At 38.8% G+C, this 15,035-nt stretch overlaps 1 protein-coding gene across 3 annotated transcripts in view; it reads right to left on the minus strand.

Moving 5' to 3' along the window:
- Positions 1-6,609: 6,609 nt before the first annotated feature.
- Positions 6,610-15,035, minus strand: part of DTHD1 (death domain containing 1) — an 84,630-nt gene continuing 76,204 nt past the window's right edge. For all 3 annotated transcript variants that reach the window (XM_020915737.2, XM_070452057.1, XM_070452056.1), the window contains one exon: positions 6,610-13,335. In XM_020915737.2, coding sequence (XP_020771396.2) covers positions 12,974-13,335 — 362 coding nt within the window. In that variant the 3' untranslated portion in view covers positions 6,610-12,973. The remainder of the gene's footprint in view (positions 13,336-15,035) is intronic.

Genomic DNA, 15,035 nt, shown 5'->3' on the forward strand with positions numbered 1-15,035 from the left:
TGACAAAAGTGGATTTGAGAGGCTCACTGTGAGCTAGTATAAAATCTCCAAAGCCCTCCCTTTATAGGAGAGGATGCTCTAAATCTCTCCCAAACTATATACTTATCAGTAAGTGAACTCATAAAATTTGCTCTATTGTCTTCTCTGCTTTGAGTTAAATTTTGTCTTTCTTACACCCTACACCAATGTAAAAATTTATTTATTAAATATTTACTGAGCACTAATTTTGGATTACATATTATTCTCAGCACTTAGGCAATATTAATGAACAAAATAAAGAACCTGTCTATAGTTTGGTGACCAATTGCCCTCATGTACTACAAGCTATTAATAACTGGAAATATTGTTTGAGGGTAGGGCAGCTATAGTGTTTGCATCTAGCCAGTTAGTCTAGATTTTTGATTAATATGATCATTCATTCAGTAATGATTTATGGAAGCCCTATAAACTAATAACATTAATTAATCCATTTAGTGTATGTACTTGTTAGTACATTAATAATGGGCTTTTCCCGCAGATAGTAGACTTTTTAACATAGTTCAAATCCCTCTGCTTTGAGGAGGAACTTAAAATGAGAATGAAGAGATTTACATATTTCAGTTTCCTACAGAAGACTGCCTGCTATGTATGTAAGAGAACAGACTTTATTTTTACCCTTAGCCATGAGTTAGATCCAAAACATGATTTTGAACTATATGAATGTTGTGTTAAATGCTACTCTTTTCCCACTGACTGACATTTCCTTCAGGCCCCCATTAGGTCATCTTGCTCTCTACTTTCTAGCTAAGCTTCCTCTACTGGAAGGCTTGTAAATACGTGCTGCATCTGAATGAAGTCATCTAGTTCAAAATCTCATATTCTCCGACACCATGGGAGCTTTGCCTGTCTACATTCCCAGCCTGGTTCTTCAGATCTCATAGCAGTTATTCATGTTTTAATGAGAATTTTACTTAATATATTTCCTGTCTGGACTATGTCTATTTTTCTATTTCTCCTTATGGTAAAAATGCTGAGCAGGAAAAGGAGACTTACAGAAAAGGAAAACATCTTAACACGCTGTCACATGCCACAGGTGTGGCCACCAACTCATCCTGTTTGTTCCAACCCTGCTTTCATTTAATCCTGTCATGCTCTGAAGTTATTGAACTTAAAAAAAAATAATTCTTTAAATCACTTATGTTCCCAATTTGATCTTATCTCTTTTATAGTTCCTGTCAATGTGTCATCTTAATATATTCCCAGAGAAAAGCCTATTTTTATGTGCTTCGTTCAAGACCTGCTAAAAGTACACCATCACTAGTAGACTTTTTTATAATTATATTCTTCAGGCTGTAAATTCTCTAGGGAAAAAACCTTTGGTTCATGACTTCATTCCATGCTTTAAAATGAAAGACCCTAAAGTGTTTTTTTCTTCTTGTTGATTATATCAGGCCACATTTATCATATTATAAATTAAAACAAAATTCATGATGTGTCTACTGATAAATTCATTTTAAAATAACAATTACAAGTTAATTATATATTAATAGAAATACTATATTTTCATTAAAAATACTAAATTTTCCAAAAGAGAAAAATAATACAGAAAAGTAACATGGTTAGGTTAAGTAAAGTTCTTCTAGAGAGTTTCTACAAATGTGATCCTCAGACCAGAAAATCACAAATGCCTGGAAACTTACTAGAAATACAAATTCATGTGTCTTAACCCAGGCATATTGAATCCTTTGCCAGGGATGGGGCCTAGCAATCTGGGTTTCAACAAATGCTGATGGACACCGATGAGTGGGAACCGCTGTCCTAGCAGTCTGTTCTACTCAGGGACAAAGTATATCCCACATTAAGAAAAGATGAGTAAATGAGACACACAGTCAAGAACTGCAGCAAAACAGGGCCTTCTTTGAGTCATGTAAAACTCTTTCAATTAGAAGATACAACAAGAAACAGAACTCTGGATAAATAGGAGATTATTTGGGGACCATCTGTCCCTGGAGAGGTGTGTTGTTTCATGCTAAACAATAACAATGTATGTTGAAACCCCTGAGTTTAGGAATGAGGATTTTGGCTGAATTTGGATGAATGATTGAATGAATTGTGCCGCAATCAACTGTGTGTTATGGATGCATAGACATTTGAGAACAACAACTCTCAAGCAGCGTTTATGCTATCTTAAATGTATCTAACCCTTTCAAACTTCAGTGAAAATAATTGAGACAAAGATATTAAGGAACTTGGCCAAAGGTCAACAGTGAGTGAGTTTCAGAACCTGAACTAGAGATTCAGGACATCTGACCCACAATCTAATACTAATGCTTTCACATATGTCATAAGGCAGTAGCTTCAGAGCCCATATGATGCAATTTTTACATATTTTAACACACTCTTCTCCAAAAAGCAGAGTTGTTCCTCTGCCAGATTTTATTAAGTAACTAAATAGCTCCTTTAGAACTGAGTACTGCATTCTGTTCAATGACTAGGAGTGGCAATTTAGTTTCTTTACAAGTTATTCAAAACAGAGTCCCAAACAGACAAGACAGGAACAGTTCTCTTCTAGAAAGACAACTTGATACATTAATTGAAGCAATGTTACTGAATCCAAAAGTAATTGTATTCCCAAATACTTAAGAAGAATAAAGAGGGGGATTGTTTTCTTGAATAGAGACATGTAATTCAATGTAATGAGTTAAAAAGGAAAGAAAAGGAAATTAAACTTGGATAAAGAACATCCTGACAGTATATCCTAATGAAGAGAGACAAAGAAGATCCATTACTTAGAAAGCTGCTTTCTCATGGCAAGATTTCCTGTTGTAAAGCTATAGGATGGAAGACCTGTTTTCTGCTTTTATGCCTTATATTTGTATTTGGAATAATATATTTCATAGATCTTGGAAAGGGAAGGGATTCTCTTAAAATAAAGGTCATATATTTGCCACATATTTTAGTGGAACAACACTTCATTACAGATACATATTACAAATAGGAAAAATTAGAACTATTCATGAAGCTTTTGCTGTAGAAGAATAGTGAGTTTAAAAAGGATCTTGCACAAAACTACAGGGATTTGTCCAAAAAAAATCTCAGCTTGTCAATGAATATTTAACCCTTGCTGTATAAATACAAAGAGAGGAAAAAGCCAAAGTGAAGAGAAGTCAAGACTACGGTAGGAAATACATACATTACAGAAAAGACTATGGTAACGAAAGTGCCCTCACGTTTGTTCATACTATTCTCAGGGAAAAAGCTTTTGCATAGACTCCTGAGTCTCAGGTAAGGAAATAATGAAGAATTCCTGTCCATTCAAAGTTATCCATTGTGGGTAGACCACCACTGCCACAAACTTTTACCAGAATCAACAACTCAGTGTATCTGGCAAAATTAATAAAATTTATAGAAGAACTTTGAAAAGAAGGGATTTTAGAGGTCATGAAATCATAGATAATAAAACCATAAACTCTGATATAGAAGAAAGCTTAGACGTCCTCTATTAAAATCATTTCCCATTGATTCTCCCCCCCCTTTTTTTTGCCTTGCTCTTTGTTGAACATATTTCTAAACTCTACCATCATACTTTCCTACTTGTTCAAGCAAATAATTCTGAACATAAATTATGCTTTGAAGTTTGATTAATGACTCAAAGTTACCAGCCTAAAGGAACATGCATTTATTTTTCTCTTGTTGTACAGTAAATTACCACAAACTTAATGACTTGAAAAATACCTCTTTAGATGCTTATAGTTTCCACGGGTCTGGCCTGTTTTAGCCAGTCCTATACTCAAGCTTGGTGTCAGAAGGCTGATTTCAAGGGAAAAAAAATTATAGGAGAAAAGAGTGTCTTGAATGCTAATTTTGCTATATTCTAGTTTTATAATTAACATAAAGTGTTATTTGCTCAGTCATGTCCAAATCTCTGGGACCCCATGGACTGTAGCCGACTAGGCTCCTCTGTCCATGGAACTCTCCAGGCAAGAATATTGGAGTGTGTTGTTATGTTCTTCTCTAGGCGATCTTCCTGCCCCAGAGATCAAACCCTGGTCTCGGCATTGCATGCAGATTCTTTACTATCTGAGCCACCAAGGAAGCCCTTATAATTAATGTGTGTGCCTGCTCAGTCACTTCAGCTATGTCTGACTCTCTGCGACCCTATGGACTGTAGCCCGCTAGGCTCCTCTGTCCATGGGATTCTCCAGGCAAGAATATTGGAGTGAGTTGCCATGCCCTCCTCCAGGGGATCGTCCTGACCCAGGATTTCGAACCTGTGTCTCCTGTATTGTAGGCAGAGTCTTTTCCTCTAAGCCACCAAGGAAGCCCCAGACAGGAAAAGGAGTACGTCAAGGTTATTGTCTTTTAAGTCTGTTTCATTTATTCCCCTACTTTCTTCAGTTTAAGTCTGAATTTGGCAATAAGGAGTTCATGATCTGAGCCACAGTCAGCTCCTGGTCTTGTTTTTGCTGACTGGATAGGGCTTCTCCATCTTTGGCTGCAAAGAATATAATCAGTCTGGTTTCGGTGTTGACCATCTGGTGATGTCCACGTGTAGAGTCTTCTCTTGTGTTGTTGGAAGAGGGTGTTTGCTATGACCAGTGCGTTCTCTTGGCAAAACCCTATTAGCCTTTGCCCTGCTTCATTCCATACTCCAAGGCCCAATTTGCCTGTTACTCCAGATGTTTCTTGACTTCCTACTTTTGCATTCCAGTCCTCTATAATGAACAGGACATCTTTTGGGGGTGTTAATTCCAGAAGGTCTTGTAGGTCTTCATAGAACCATTCAACTTCAGCTTCTTCAGCATTACTGGTAGGGGCATAGACTTGGATTACCGGGATATTGAATGGTTTGCCTTGGAAACGAACAGAGATCATTCTGCCATTTTTGAGATTGCATCCAAGTACTGCATTTTGGACTCTTGTTGACTATGATGGCTACCCCATTTCTTCTAAGGGATTCCTGCCCACAGTAGTAGATATAATGGTCATCTGAGTTAAATTCACCCATTCCAGTCCATTTTAGTTTGCTGATTCCTAGAATGTCAACATTCACTCTTGCCATCTCCTGTTTGACCACTTCCAATTTGCCTTGATTCATGGACCTAACATTTCAGGTGCCTATGCGATATTGGTCTTTACAGCATCGGACCTTGATTTCATCATCAGCCACATCCACAACAGGGTGTTGTTTTTGCTTTAACTCCGTCTCTTCATTCTTTCTGGAGTTATTTCTCCACTGATCTCCAGTAGCATATTGGGCACCTACTGACCTGGGGAGTTCATCTTTCAGTGTTCTATCTTTTTGCCTTTTCATTGTTCATGGGGTTCTCAAGGCAGGAATACTGAAGTGGTTTGCCATTCCCTTCTCCAGTGAACCACATTTTGTCAGAACTCTCCACTATGCCCCTTGGTCTTGGGTGGCCCTACATGGCATGGCTCATAGTTTCATTGAGTTAGACAAGGCTGTGGTCCATGTGATTAGATTGGTTAGTTAACTAACACACAGTCAGCATTCAATAAATTGGTATCTATTAATCTTTCTTCAGTGGCATTAGTACTGGGGCTTGCTGTACCTATAAGTGACTTTCTCTTCCCCCATTTGCTATAGCAATCTGCTCTTAACACTAATGATTCTAATATTTGCATTTTTGCTGCCCTTCTTATCACTTTTTATTTTTTTTTTTTACCTTGCTTGTAAAGCCCAAGGTTCTATTCCTTTTCTTAAAATCTGATAGGACTGATAACCAATCACAGTATTTTCTTGTTTATGCTTGATAACTTAATTACCTCAATCAGGATAATAGGGAGTTACAATGAAATATGTTTTTCTCACATAGTTTTTATGCCATTTGTTACAAATAGGCTATCAATTTCTCTTCCATGCTCTAGGACCCAGACTGATAGAACTTTCTTACTTGAGACATTGCTGATCTCAAAGGAACATAATGGAAACACTGGATGGCTCATGTACCTTCTGCTCAGATATGATGCTCGTATGTCACTGGGTGCTCTAAATTATATGACCGAGTAAAAATAATGGGGCAGAATTCACTGCCTTTCCACAGAGAAAAGTGGCAAATATTTTAGTACAATCAATTACATTTTAGTGGTCATCTTTATAGTTTGACTGTTTTCAGCTGTCATGCCCATTTTTTCTTTATGTTCAAGGGCTGTTCTATGACTATCACGCTGTATTTCATGATGCTTTGTGGAAGGGGGTAATAGTCATCATTTTTTATAATTTAATCTCAGAAATACATTATTTTAAAATTGCAACCAAAACATTCTGAAAATATTATTTGATTATTTTTAAATAATCTTTATTCTGAAATCTACTCTGAATATATGTAACCCATTTTTATTTGCTGGCAAACCATAGCAACACTTTATTCAAAATATTTCAAAAGCAAGAAGGTAATTATTTAGAAATCAAATTATTTAATCACATCGATTTAAAAGTAAAGTGAGTAAAAAATACATATACTCTGTAATACTTTTAATAGTTTATACTTTAAAAATTTATTTCCAGATTTCAGAGAAATTACATCATTTCCTATGATCAGTAATAGATTGCACTCTCATGTCTATTGCATTGCCTGAAGAAACAGAAAATACACTGTAACATAAATGTCTCTATAATGCAAGCGTTTTTATATATTTTGTTTCTTTATATCAAATGAGAATAAGACATTTCAGAATATTAGCACATAATTTAGCCACAAAATGATGTACTATTACACTAACAATATACTGATAATGAATGAGGTTATGCTCCAAAATGACTTATAACAAACATTTTTAAAGTATCATGCAAGACAATTATTTGACAATATAGAGTTTTCTCTGTGAAGTCTTGAACGTTTCCTTAGTTTTATCTGAGATACAGAGGCCCTCTTGTGGTGACATCTAGGCATTTGCAGTGACTGTTTTTTAAGTTTCAACTTGTCTGGCACAGACATGGCTTTTCAAGTGGATTAAGTCCTGGGTCATTTAAAATTTTTGAGGTCTTCACCATGGACAAAAAATGGCCAAAAAGATGTCTACAAAGAATATAATACAGTTCATTCAAACTTTTTGGTACACCTACTAAAATGAAATATAAACCTGCTCTTTAAATTGAGAGAAAAGATGAAAAATACTAGTGCACAGTGTATGATTGGGTGTGTAGTCTATCAACAGAACCAAATTTAGAGGTGTACAATACTCAGCTCTCAGGGGAGTCGGTTTATCTCTGTGATTTTGGCATGACTGTTTCTGGTAACACAGATGATAAAACTCAGTATTTTGTTCCTCTGGGTCAATGTTCCTGCTCTGTTTTCTTCTTTTTTCCTCCTGTATTACTCGAGGGTCTGTGCTAACCATGAAAAATGAAAATAATAACTGAGAGAGTACTTTGAGCAGAAATTATACAGAATGGGCAGTGTCCTTCAACGTCCCTATATGTAGACATCACTTAAGATATTCACTGAGAATATAGATTGTTCAGGTCTGTAGCCTAAATTTCTGACTTAGGGGACTGAGTTGTGGTCCTGTGAAACTGAATCTTAATACCCATTCCAGATTTGTTTAGGTCCATTTGGCTATGAGAATAATTCTTAGCCTTGGCTATAGAACCAACTGAGGAACTTTAAAATTCTGATTCCTAGGACTCACTCAAGATGACTTCAATCAGGATTTCTCAGAATGGGTTCAGGCACCTCCTGCTGATTCTAAACATGCAGCTCATTTGAGAAGTACTGGATTAGAGCACAGAAGCATGGATGTGCCCCTGGTGCTGGGGCCACCAGGCACCCACTTAAAGTTCAACAAAGCTGGGTTGATTGTCTCATTGCAGTGATTGGGATTGCACAGTGAAGGAACAGTGATGTCTCACTGAGGAAAGGCAAAGACGGGGTTATTTTAGGTCTTGGGTATGGGGTGGGGTTGAGTGTTTTGTTAGACTCAAAGCAAAACAGCTTATATAAAGAGATCAACATCAGGTCTGCACTGCAAAGTGCACCTACAGTCCTGTTTCCTTGGAAACACTAACGTTGAGACAGAGGGGCAATGTTGTATCCAGAAACCCTTTATCAGGGGCTTGGCACTCACGTTGTCAATCGAGACCATTTTTCTGTGTCAAAGTGACTTACATCCTCCAGGCAAGAGAGGGATATTTCCTTCTTACTGATATGATTTCCAACAGCCAAGCTTCTGATCATCTGTGCTTTTTGCTATCAAAGTTTCTCAGGATGTAAGAAAGCAGCAGTCCCTCAAAGAGGGCCCTTTGCAGCTGCAGTGTATTTAGTGGAGAAATACTGAATCCTTTGCAGCTGGTTTCATCTGTATCAGTTATTCCAGCTTGATGAAGGACAGAGCAGAGTCTGATCTAAATTTTACCTTTTCAGACAGAACATTGGCCCCAGCTCTGTTGCTTCCAGAAGGATGATGGTAAAAGAAGAGTGCCCAGGCATGACAGTGTATAGATATGATTCATGCATTAATTCAGCAGAGACTTCTTGAGTCCCTACTATGTGCTGGGACCTGTGCAGGGTACTGGAAATTCCACAATGAACAAAACTCGGTCTCTTCCCTCAAGAAACGTACAGACTTGTAGAAAAAACAGATAAATAGGTGAATACAACAGGGTATAGGTACTGTAACTGGACCTAAGTCTAGGCTGCCAAGGGCGGTTAACTGAGTCTTGCTGGTTCAGGGTACTGGAAAAAGTTTATCCCAAGTTATGGAAGAGAGAGGGCTATGGCAGGGGGCGGGCGGGGGGAGGCAAGGGAGTCAAGGGCAAAATGTTGGAAGCAGAAGAAAAAGGGCTTTGAAAACAGTATCATCTAGGCTCGGATCCAGGCTCTAGCACTGTCTGGGTATCACTGAACTGCAGTTTTCTCATCTGTAAAATAAGGCTACCAAACAGAGACACATTCAGTAAGTGCCAGACGGAGTTCTGAGTAATAAAATCACATCAGTGAACAGAAGAAACAAGCTCCCTGACCCTTGAATCACATGCACTAAGGTGGAAGTTTACAAAAATAATAACTATAATTGAAGTATAAATTATTTAGTATATTAGGTAATAAAGGCAGAGTGGAGAAAATTGAAAGTTCCAGTGGAGGACATGAGAAAGAATGGTGAGTGGAGGTTTAAGGATGTGAAGTCAGTCAAAACCCTTTGACATAGTCTAGGGGCATACTGATGAGGTTAGGGACAAGAAGCTAGTTTGACTAAGCTGCAGGGGAACCCTGAGCTCTGCGTCAGACACTATTTTGACCTCACTTGACACTTCCCTTTCTTCGGAACTACGGCTTTTTTAAATTCAGGGAGCCTATGTACCTTAGATGAAGTCCTCATTCTGTACACAGCAATGATGCCCAAGACCTCATTGCTAAATGGTCTTGTTTTGCAGCCACTATTTTCAAGGGCTCTCTATGTGTCTGAATAGCTAGTTATGGCAATATGGCTCTAACTATTGGTGATTACTGATATCTACTGCAAATAGCCCAGTATTGGGGCATCACCAGTTTGTGTTAGGGCAATACGCAATATTATCCTAATCTGTTAGTCTCTTAAGTCTAAGAGAACATTTAACTAACTGAGCTGGGACACATATCAATAATCAGAATCCATCCCACCTCCTGGCCCTTTTCCCATCCACATCCTCAAAACTGGTATCTGTTTGTACCACTGATATGAATTAGAAATATTGTTTTTCCAAATGAGAAGTAGGAATAGAGAAAGTTTAGGGGAAAAATAGATATATCCATTTCCCTTCTTTATTCTCCTCAGGTAACAGCAGCATGATGTGGTAGGAGCCAGGCCAACAACCTCCCTTTGGGTCCTGTGTCACTCAATTATGACACCAATCAAGGCACTCAATCTTTATAATCTCGTTTCTTCTCTTGTGGAACTGGGCTGTGTACCTTCCTTTTAGGGCACTGGAAGAATTAAAGAAGTAAATACTTGCAAAAGACTAAGCCAGAAGAGCCTGGTTCATTACAGGCAATGAACAATATATTGATCTCATTCCTTGGTTCTTTTTTTTTTAACCCATAAAGCATAACTGTCTCTTACTCTATTTCTCTATTCCTGGCATTAAACAGATTGCCTGACCCAGGGTTTGTATCCAGTAGTACATATATACTGAATAAATGGATTTAACATTTTTTCATTGAAAGTTAGCTATGTTTGCGAAGGTCTCTGACATCCTGGAATCTGCCCATGCCTGCTATATTACTTCCCTTCATATACTTTTTTTAAACTGGAAATGACAATAGGATATGATCTATTCATTCATAGAAGAAATATTGTAAAAGATTTAAGCCGATATCTCTTTTTTTCCAATAGAGCAATTAAAGACAATCCAAAGGCTTACCTAGGATGTAGAATTTCATGTTATTCACCTCAAAGTGATTAATTTATATAAATTAAAATGAACTTATATAAAATGATTAATCAATTAAATAAGTTAAAATTAATTAAATTAAAATTAATTAATCAAATTATTAATTTATATAAATATACTTAAATATGCTATTTTCCTATGAATCTTCATAACCTGACAATTAGAATATAAATGGCAACTTAGCAATGTGTATCAAGAGCCTTAAAAGTGTTCCTAGTAAGTAATTCCATTTCCAAAAATGTATCCTAATGAAATAATTTATATACACATGTAGAAAATGATCAAAATGCATCATTTTTTGAAAAGAAGGAAATCATCTGAATATCCAACAAGAGAAGAAAGGATAAATGAATTAGGGTAACCAATTATAGTCCTCTTAATTACATGCTTAGAAGAAATTAACATGTATGCTCACCAATAGATATCTACATAAAGTTAATAAAAACCCTGTTCATGAGAGGTGCAAACTGGAATCTACTGAAATGCCTAGTTACAGTGAAATGGATATGTAACTTATAGTATCTGCATATAATGGAATAGTATTTATTAATGAGAAGGAGCAAGCCATTGCCACACAAACAACATGAATGAATTTCAACAAAGTAAATTTGAATTCAAAAGCCAGACATAAAAGAATATATAATGTATTATTCTACTTTTTAAATTTTTTTTAAAATGGATAATACTAAAATTAAGTTACACTATGACTGTAAAGTGAGATAGTTATTAAAACATTTAAAGATACTGGAAAATGCTCATAATGTAATAAAAGATAATGACATTTTAAAGTGTATATAATATATGATCCCCATTCTGCAATAAAAAAAGTTGCTGTGAGAAACATCAGTCAGGCTCTCAATAGGAAACATATGACACACTCCAATTAGGATAATTAGAGGAGGCTTTGTCTTAAAAGCCTGGGCAGAGTGTGGGGACCACAGGGACAGTGATGCAATAGAGTTGTTACTGCCCCGGACCTGCTGAGACATGAGCAGGAGAGGCTCCCGGTGCCAGGAGACAGCCCTTCATAGAGGAGAGGGTCAGTGGCCCGTGGGCTGCAGCCCAAGGCTGCAGTGAATTCAAGGGAGGGAGAAGGGGAACATTTAACTGGTTCTCCTCCATCCGCCCAGTCCCCACTGGGGCTCCCTGTTAACCACGAAGCCAGAGCGTTGTGGCTGGGGTCCTCACAGGTCAGCCCACCAGATGGGGCGCAGGGTGCACAGGGGAGGGCGAGTCTGATTTCTAAGGGAGAGGAGGGGCGACAGAGAAGACCCTTTATGCTCTTTATGTACCTGTGTGTGATTACACTACTGCAATAATATCCACGTTTTTTAATCCTCGGGGAAAATGCGTGTCAGAGTGTGTGAAGGCATGTGTGCCTGTGAGGTTATGAACATAAAGGAGTTTATGTGTGTGTGAGAGAGAGAGTGCAGGAGGGTATGTGTGAGTGTGGGTGTGAAGGCATACAGGTGATGTGAGATGGTGTACATGTGGGTGCATCTGTGGGGCATGAGTGTTAATGAGCGTGTGTGTGCATGGAGGGAGGTGTGGATGCATTTGTGAAAGCACGTGTGTGAGAGTGCGCAGGTGGGTCTGAGGTGGTGTGTGTGTAAGGTTGTCTATGTGGGGAGTTGTATGTGAAAAAGCGTGTTAGCGTGGGAGGCTGTGTGTGCGAGTGTGTGAACGCATGTGAGAGTGTACAGGTGGATGCGAGCTTTTGTTCCTGTAAGGGGCAGACATGTTTGCGACAGGTGTGTGTGGGAGGGGATGTGTGCATTTATATGAGTAAGTGTCCTTGTGTGGGTGTAAGGACATAGAGAGTGTGTGTGAGATGTGTATGAGTGAGGAGGAGGTGGGTGAGTAAGACACTGTGTGTGAAGAGATTTGTGTGTACTAGCGTGCGTGTGTGCATATGCATGCACATAGGTGTATTTATATATTGATACGTCTGTGTACATAGAAGTAAAAACATTTCCTTCAAGGGAAAAAGAAAACTGGAGGAAAATATTTTCATAAGAGTAATCTCTAGTGGTGGAATAAGAGGCAAATCTAATTTTCTTGATTATTCTGTTATTTTGTAGTCAAAAAAACAATGCACATTTCAGTCTGTTTCCCTCATTTCCAGAGCACATGGGAAATATTGCACTTTTCTGGAAACATGTAAAATAATAAAAAAATCTTGACTGTTATAAGGTTTCCTGATAGGAATGTTTTTGAAAACACAGTATACTTAGAATGTGAATTAGCTGCTTGGAGTTCTGAGTGACTTGTTTACTTTTATGTAGATAATAATAAAAAGGAATTCTGTATATCATATATATATGTATGTATGTATGTATTGCCTTTAACGTAACAAGCTACCTCAGCTATTAAAATATACACAGAGTGAACTCTATTACAAATATGATTAAGTTTGGCTTAAGACAGTCTTGCTTGCAGAACATACATTACTGAATCCTGAGCAAGGACTCAAACCCTGCAGATGCTTTTTATTATCTGATTAGTGCTTCTCTGCTTGTCTCAATATTGCATCTATCAAACAGTTCAAACAACATTATTGGGAAACTGGTAGTAAAATGTTGACAGAAACCATCTTCAAACCAACTACGACCCTTTTTCTAGGGCTAAAGCCAGAGCAGTTGGGCTTAATTCAGCCACCTCAGACCACTGCTGTGGTTCAGTGAACACTTTATTCTCCCACTTGAATTTGAGCTCTTCTGCAAGATCATTCCTGCCGATCTTGCGGAGATGGCGAGCCAGGAGGCGAAGCTTGTCGGTGGAATTTGGGAGTGATCTTTTCCAAAAACAGAGAAGTTCGTGGGTCTGTTCTGTGAGGTCGTCGGGGCTCTTCAGCTTGATGAGCTGGATGGTGCTGCGACGAAGAGGAAGCGAGGAGGAGAGGCACAGGGCGTCCTCCTCCGAGAGCTCGTCCGCCAGCCAGTAAAGCAGGTTGTCCCACAGGGCTGCTGCCAGGCACACGGGGACACTCGGAGTTAGGAGCCTTTCCTGGGGGGCGTGCCCACCCAGCCCTCCGCCTATTCACAGGAAGCCAGCTCAGCCTCTGGTTTGGCCTCTTGGCAGCAGAAAGATACTGGCCCACCCAGACAGACAGCTGAGCGCCTTTGGGACCTTCTTCTGAGGGAACCACCTATTGCAGAGTTAGAAATGCTTCTCCAATGTTAACTTGCCTGAGATCAAGGAGGGCTTGTTAACATGGTGCGCATGTCCCCACCCTGGATAGTCTAATTAAATAAGACTAGGATATGGGCAAAACTTAGCGTTTTTAATAAGCACCCAGATGATGCTGATGCTGAGGTCCCCAACCACATTTGCATAACACTATGTTAAAAAATATTTTTAATTACAAAAAAATACTTAATTAGTGCTAACCTAATACATAAATTATAGCAGGAGTTCAGCAATCCTCACACCCCAGTCCCCCAACTACATACATACATGTGCGCGCACGCACACACACACACACACACTCACCAAGATCCACTCTCCAAAGATCAGTTCTATAGAAGGTCCATGGCATGTCCTTCCCTTGGCTTCTGGACTATTTAGAACCATAAACATCTCTGAATATATCCTGTATGTTCAGCTTACCCTTTCCCTTACCCTGTGACTCCTGTCTACCACTTAAATTTCTATTTCTCTTTCCAAGTTTCTATTGTTGTGACTTATTTTATTGTGTAGCCCTCACTCTCAGAAAACCCCTCGGACCCCACCATCCCTCTCCTTCCTTCTGTAAGTTCTAACCTGCATCACAGTCACTTTCTCCCACTCATGCGAAAGTCTGCACCAGTTTCCCTGGTTGGGTGTCAGAAAAGAGCTCTCAGACGTCTGCCACGTTTTACTTTATTCTATCTACCTCCTCACATAGATTGCACCTGCTTTTACACTATAAATCATACCACTTTTCTGTGAAAGCTACTCAGGAAATGGAGCCAACACATCCATCCTCCCCACTGTCACTTTCATACCAACATTCTGCTTCCTTCCTGCAATATATTCATTTTAATGCCCATGCTACCTGGGTAGGCCTTCCTCTCCCTGAAGGCGTCATCTCTCTCTTGCCATTGGCAGGCCGTGTCATCAGCAATCCTGTTGATAACTATTTGCACCTCTGACCTCCTCATTTCTAAATCTTGTTAACATCACTGACCTGTGTGATGACTCCATATTAGAAACTGACTTCTATGGCCAATCCTTACGTTTCATCACCAGCCAGAATTATTCTGTCTCCTTGGCTTCACCTGCTCAGTATTATTGCTAACCACTGCCCCCTAAACCTCCACAGCTTTTATTCCTTTGCTCCTACGTAATATGCTTCTTGCCCCATTGCTAACACAGCAAGTCCTTTGATGCCCACACCATTCCATCATGTCTGCCTCTGAACACATTCTACCCGTAACAGTCAGCTCTGCGTGTCAATAATGGGCTTGCATCCTCCTTAAAATCTGCTGTCCTCTTTAGCTTTCAATGTTCTCAATTTGTCCGCCATCAATTCTGTCTTACTTACACGGCTATCAACTACAGGGATAGCCCAGGTTATAAAAGAAACAGAATGTGATCCTCAAGGTCTATGTTTTGCACACATTTTAAGTCTTTAGCAGCTTACAAATTCATTAAAAAGCCTGTTTCCTGAGTTCAATGTAAAATT

This window comes from Odocoileus virginianus, chromosome 21 (genome assembly GCF_023699985.2).
Source record: "Odocoileus virginianus isolate 20LAN1187 ecotype Illinois chromosome 21, Ovbor_1.2, whole genome shotgun sequence".
Classification (NCBI taxonomy): domain Eukaryota; kingdom Metazoa; phylum Chordata; class Mammalia; order Artiodactyla; family Cervidae; genus Odocoileus; species Odocoileus virginianus.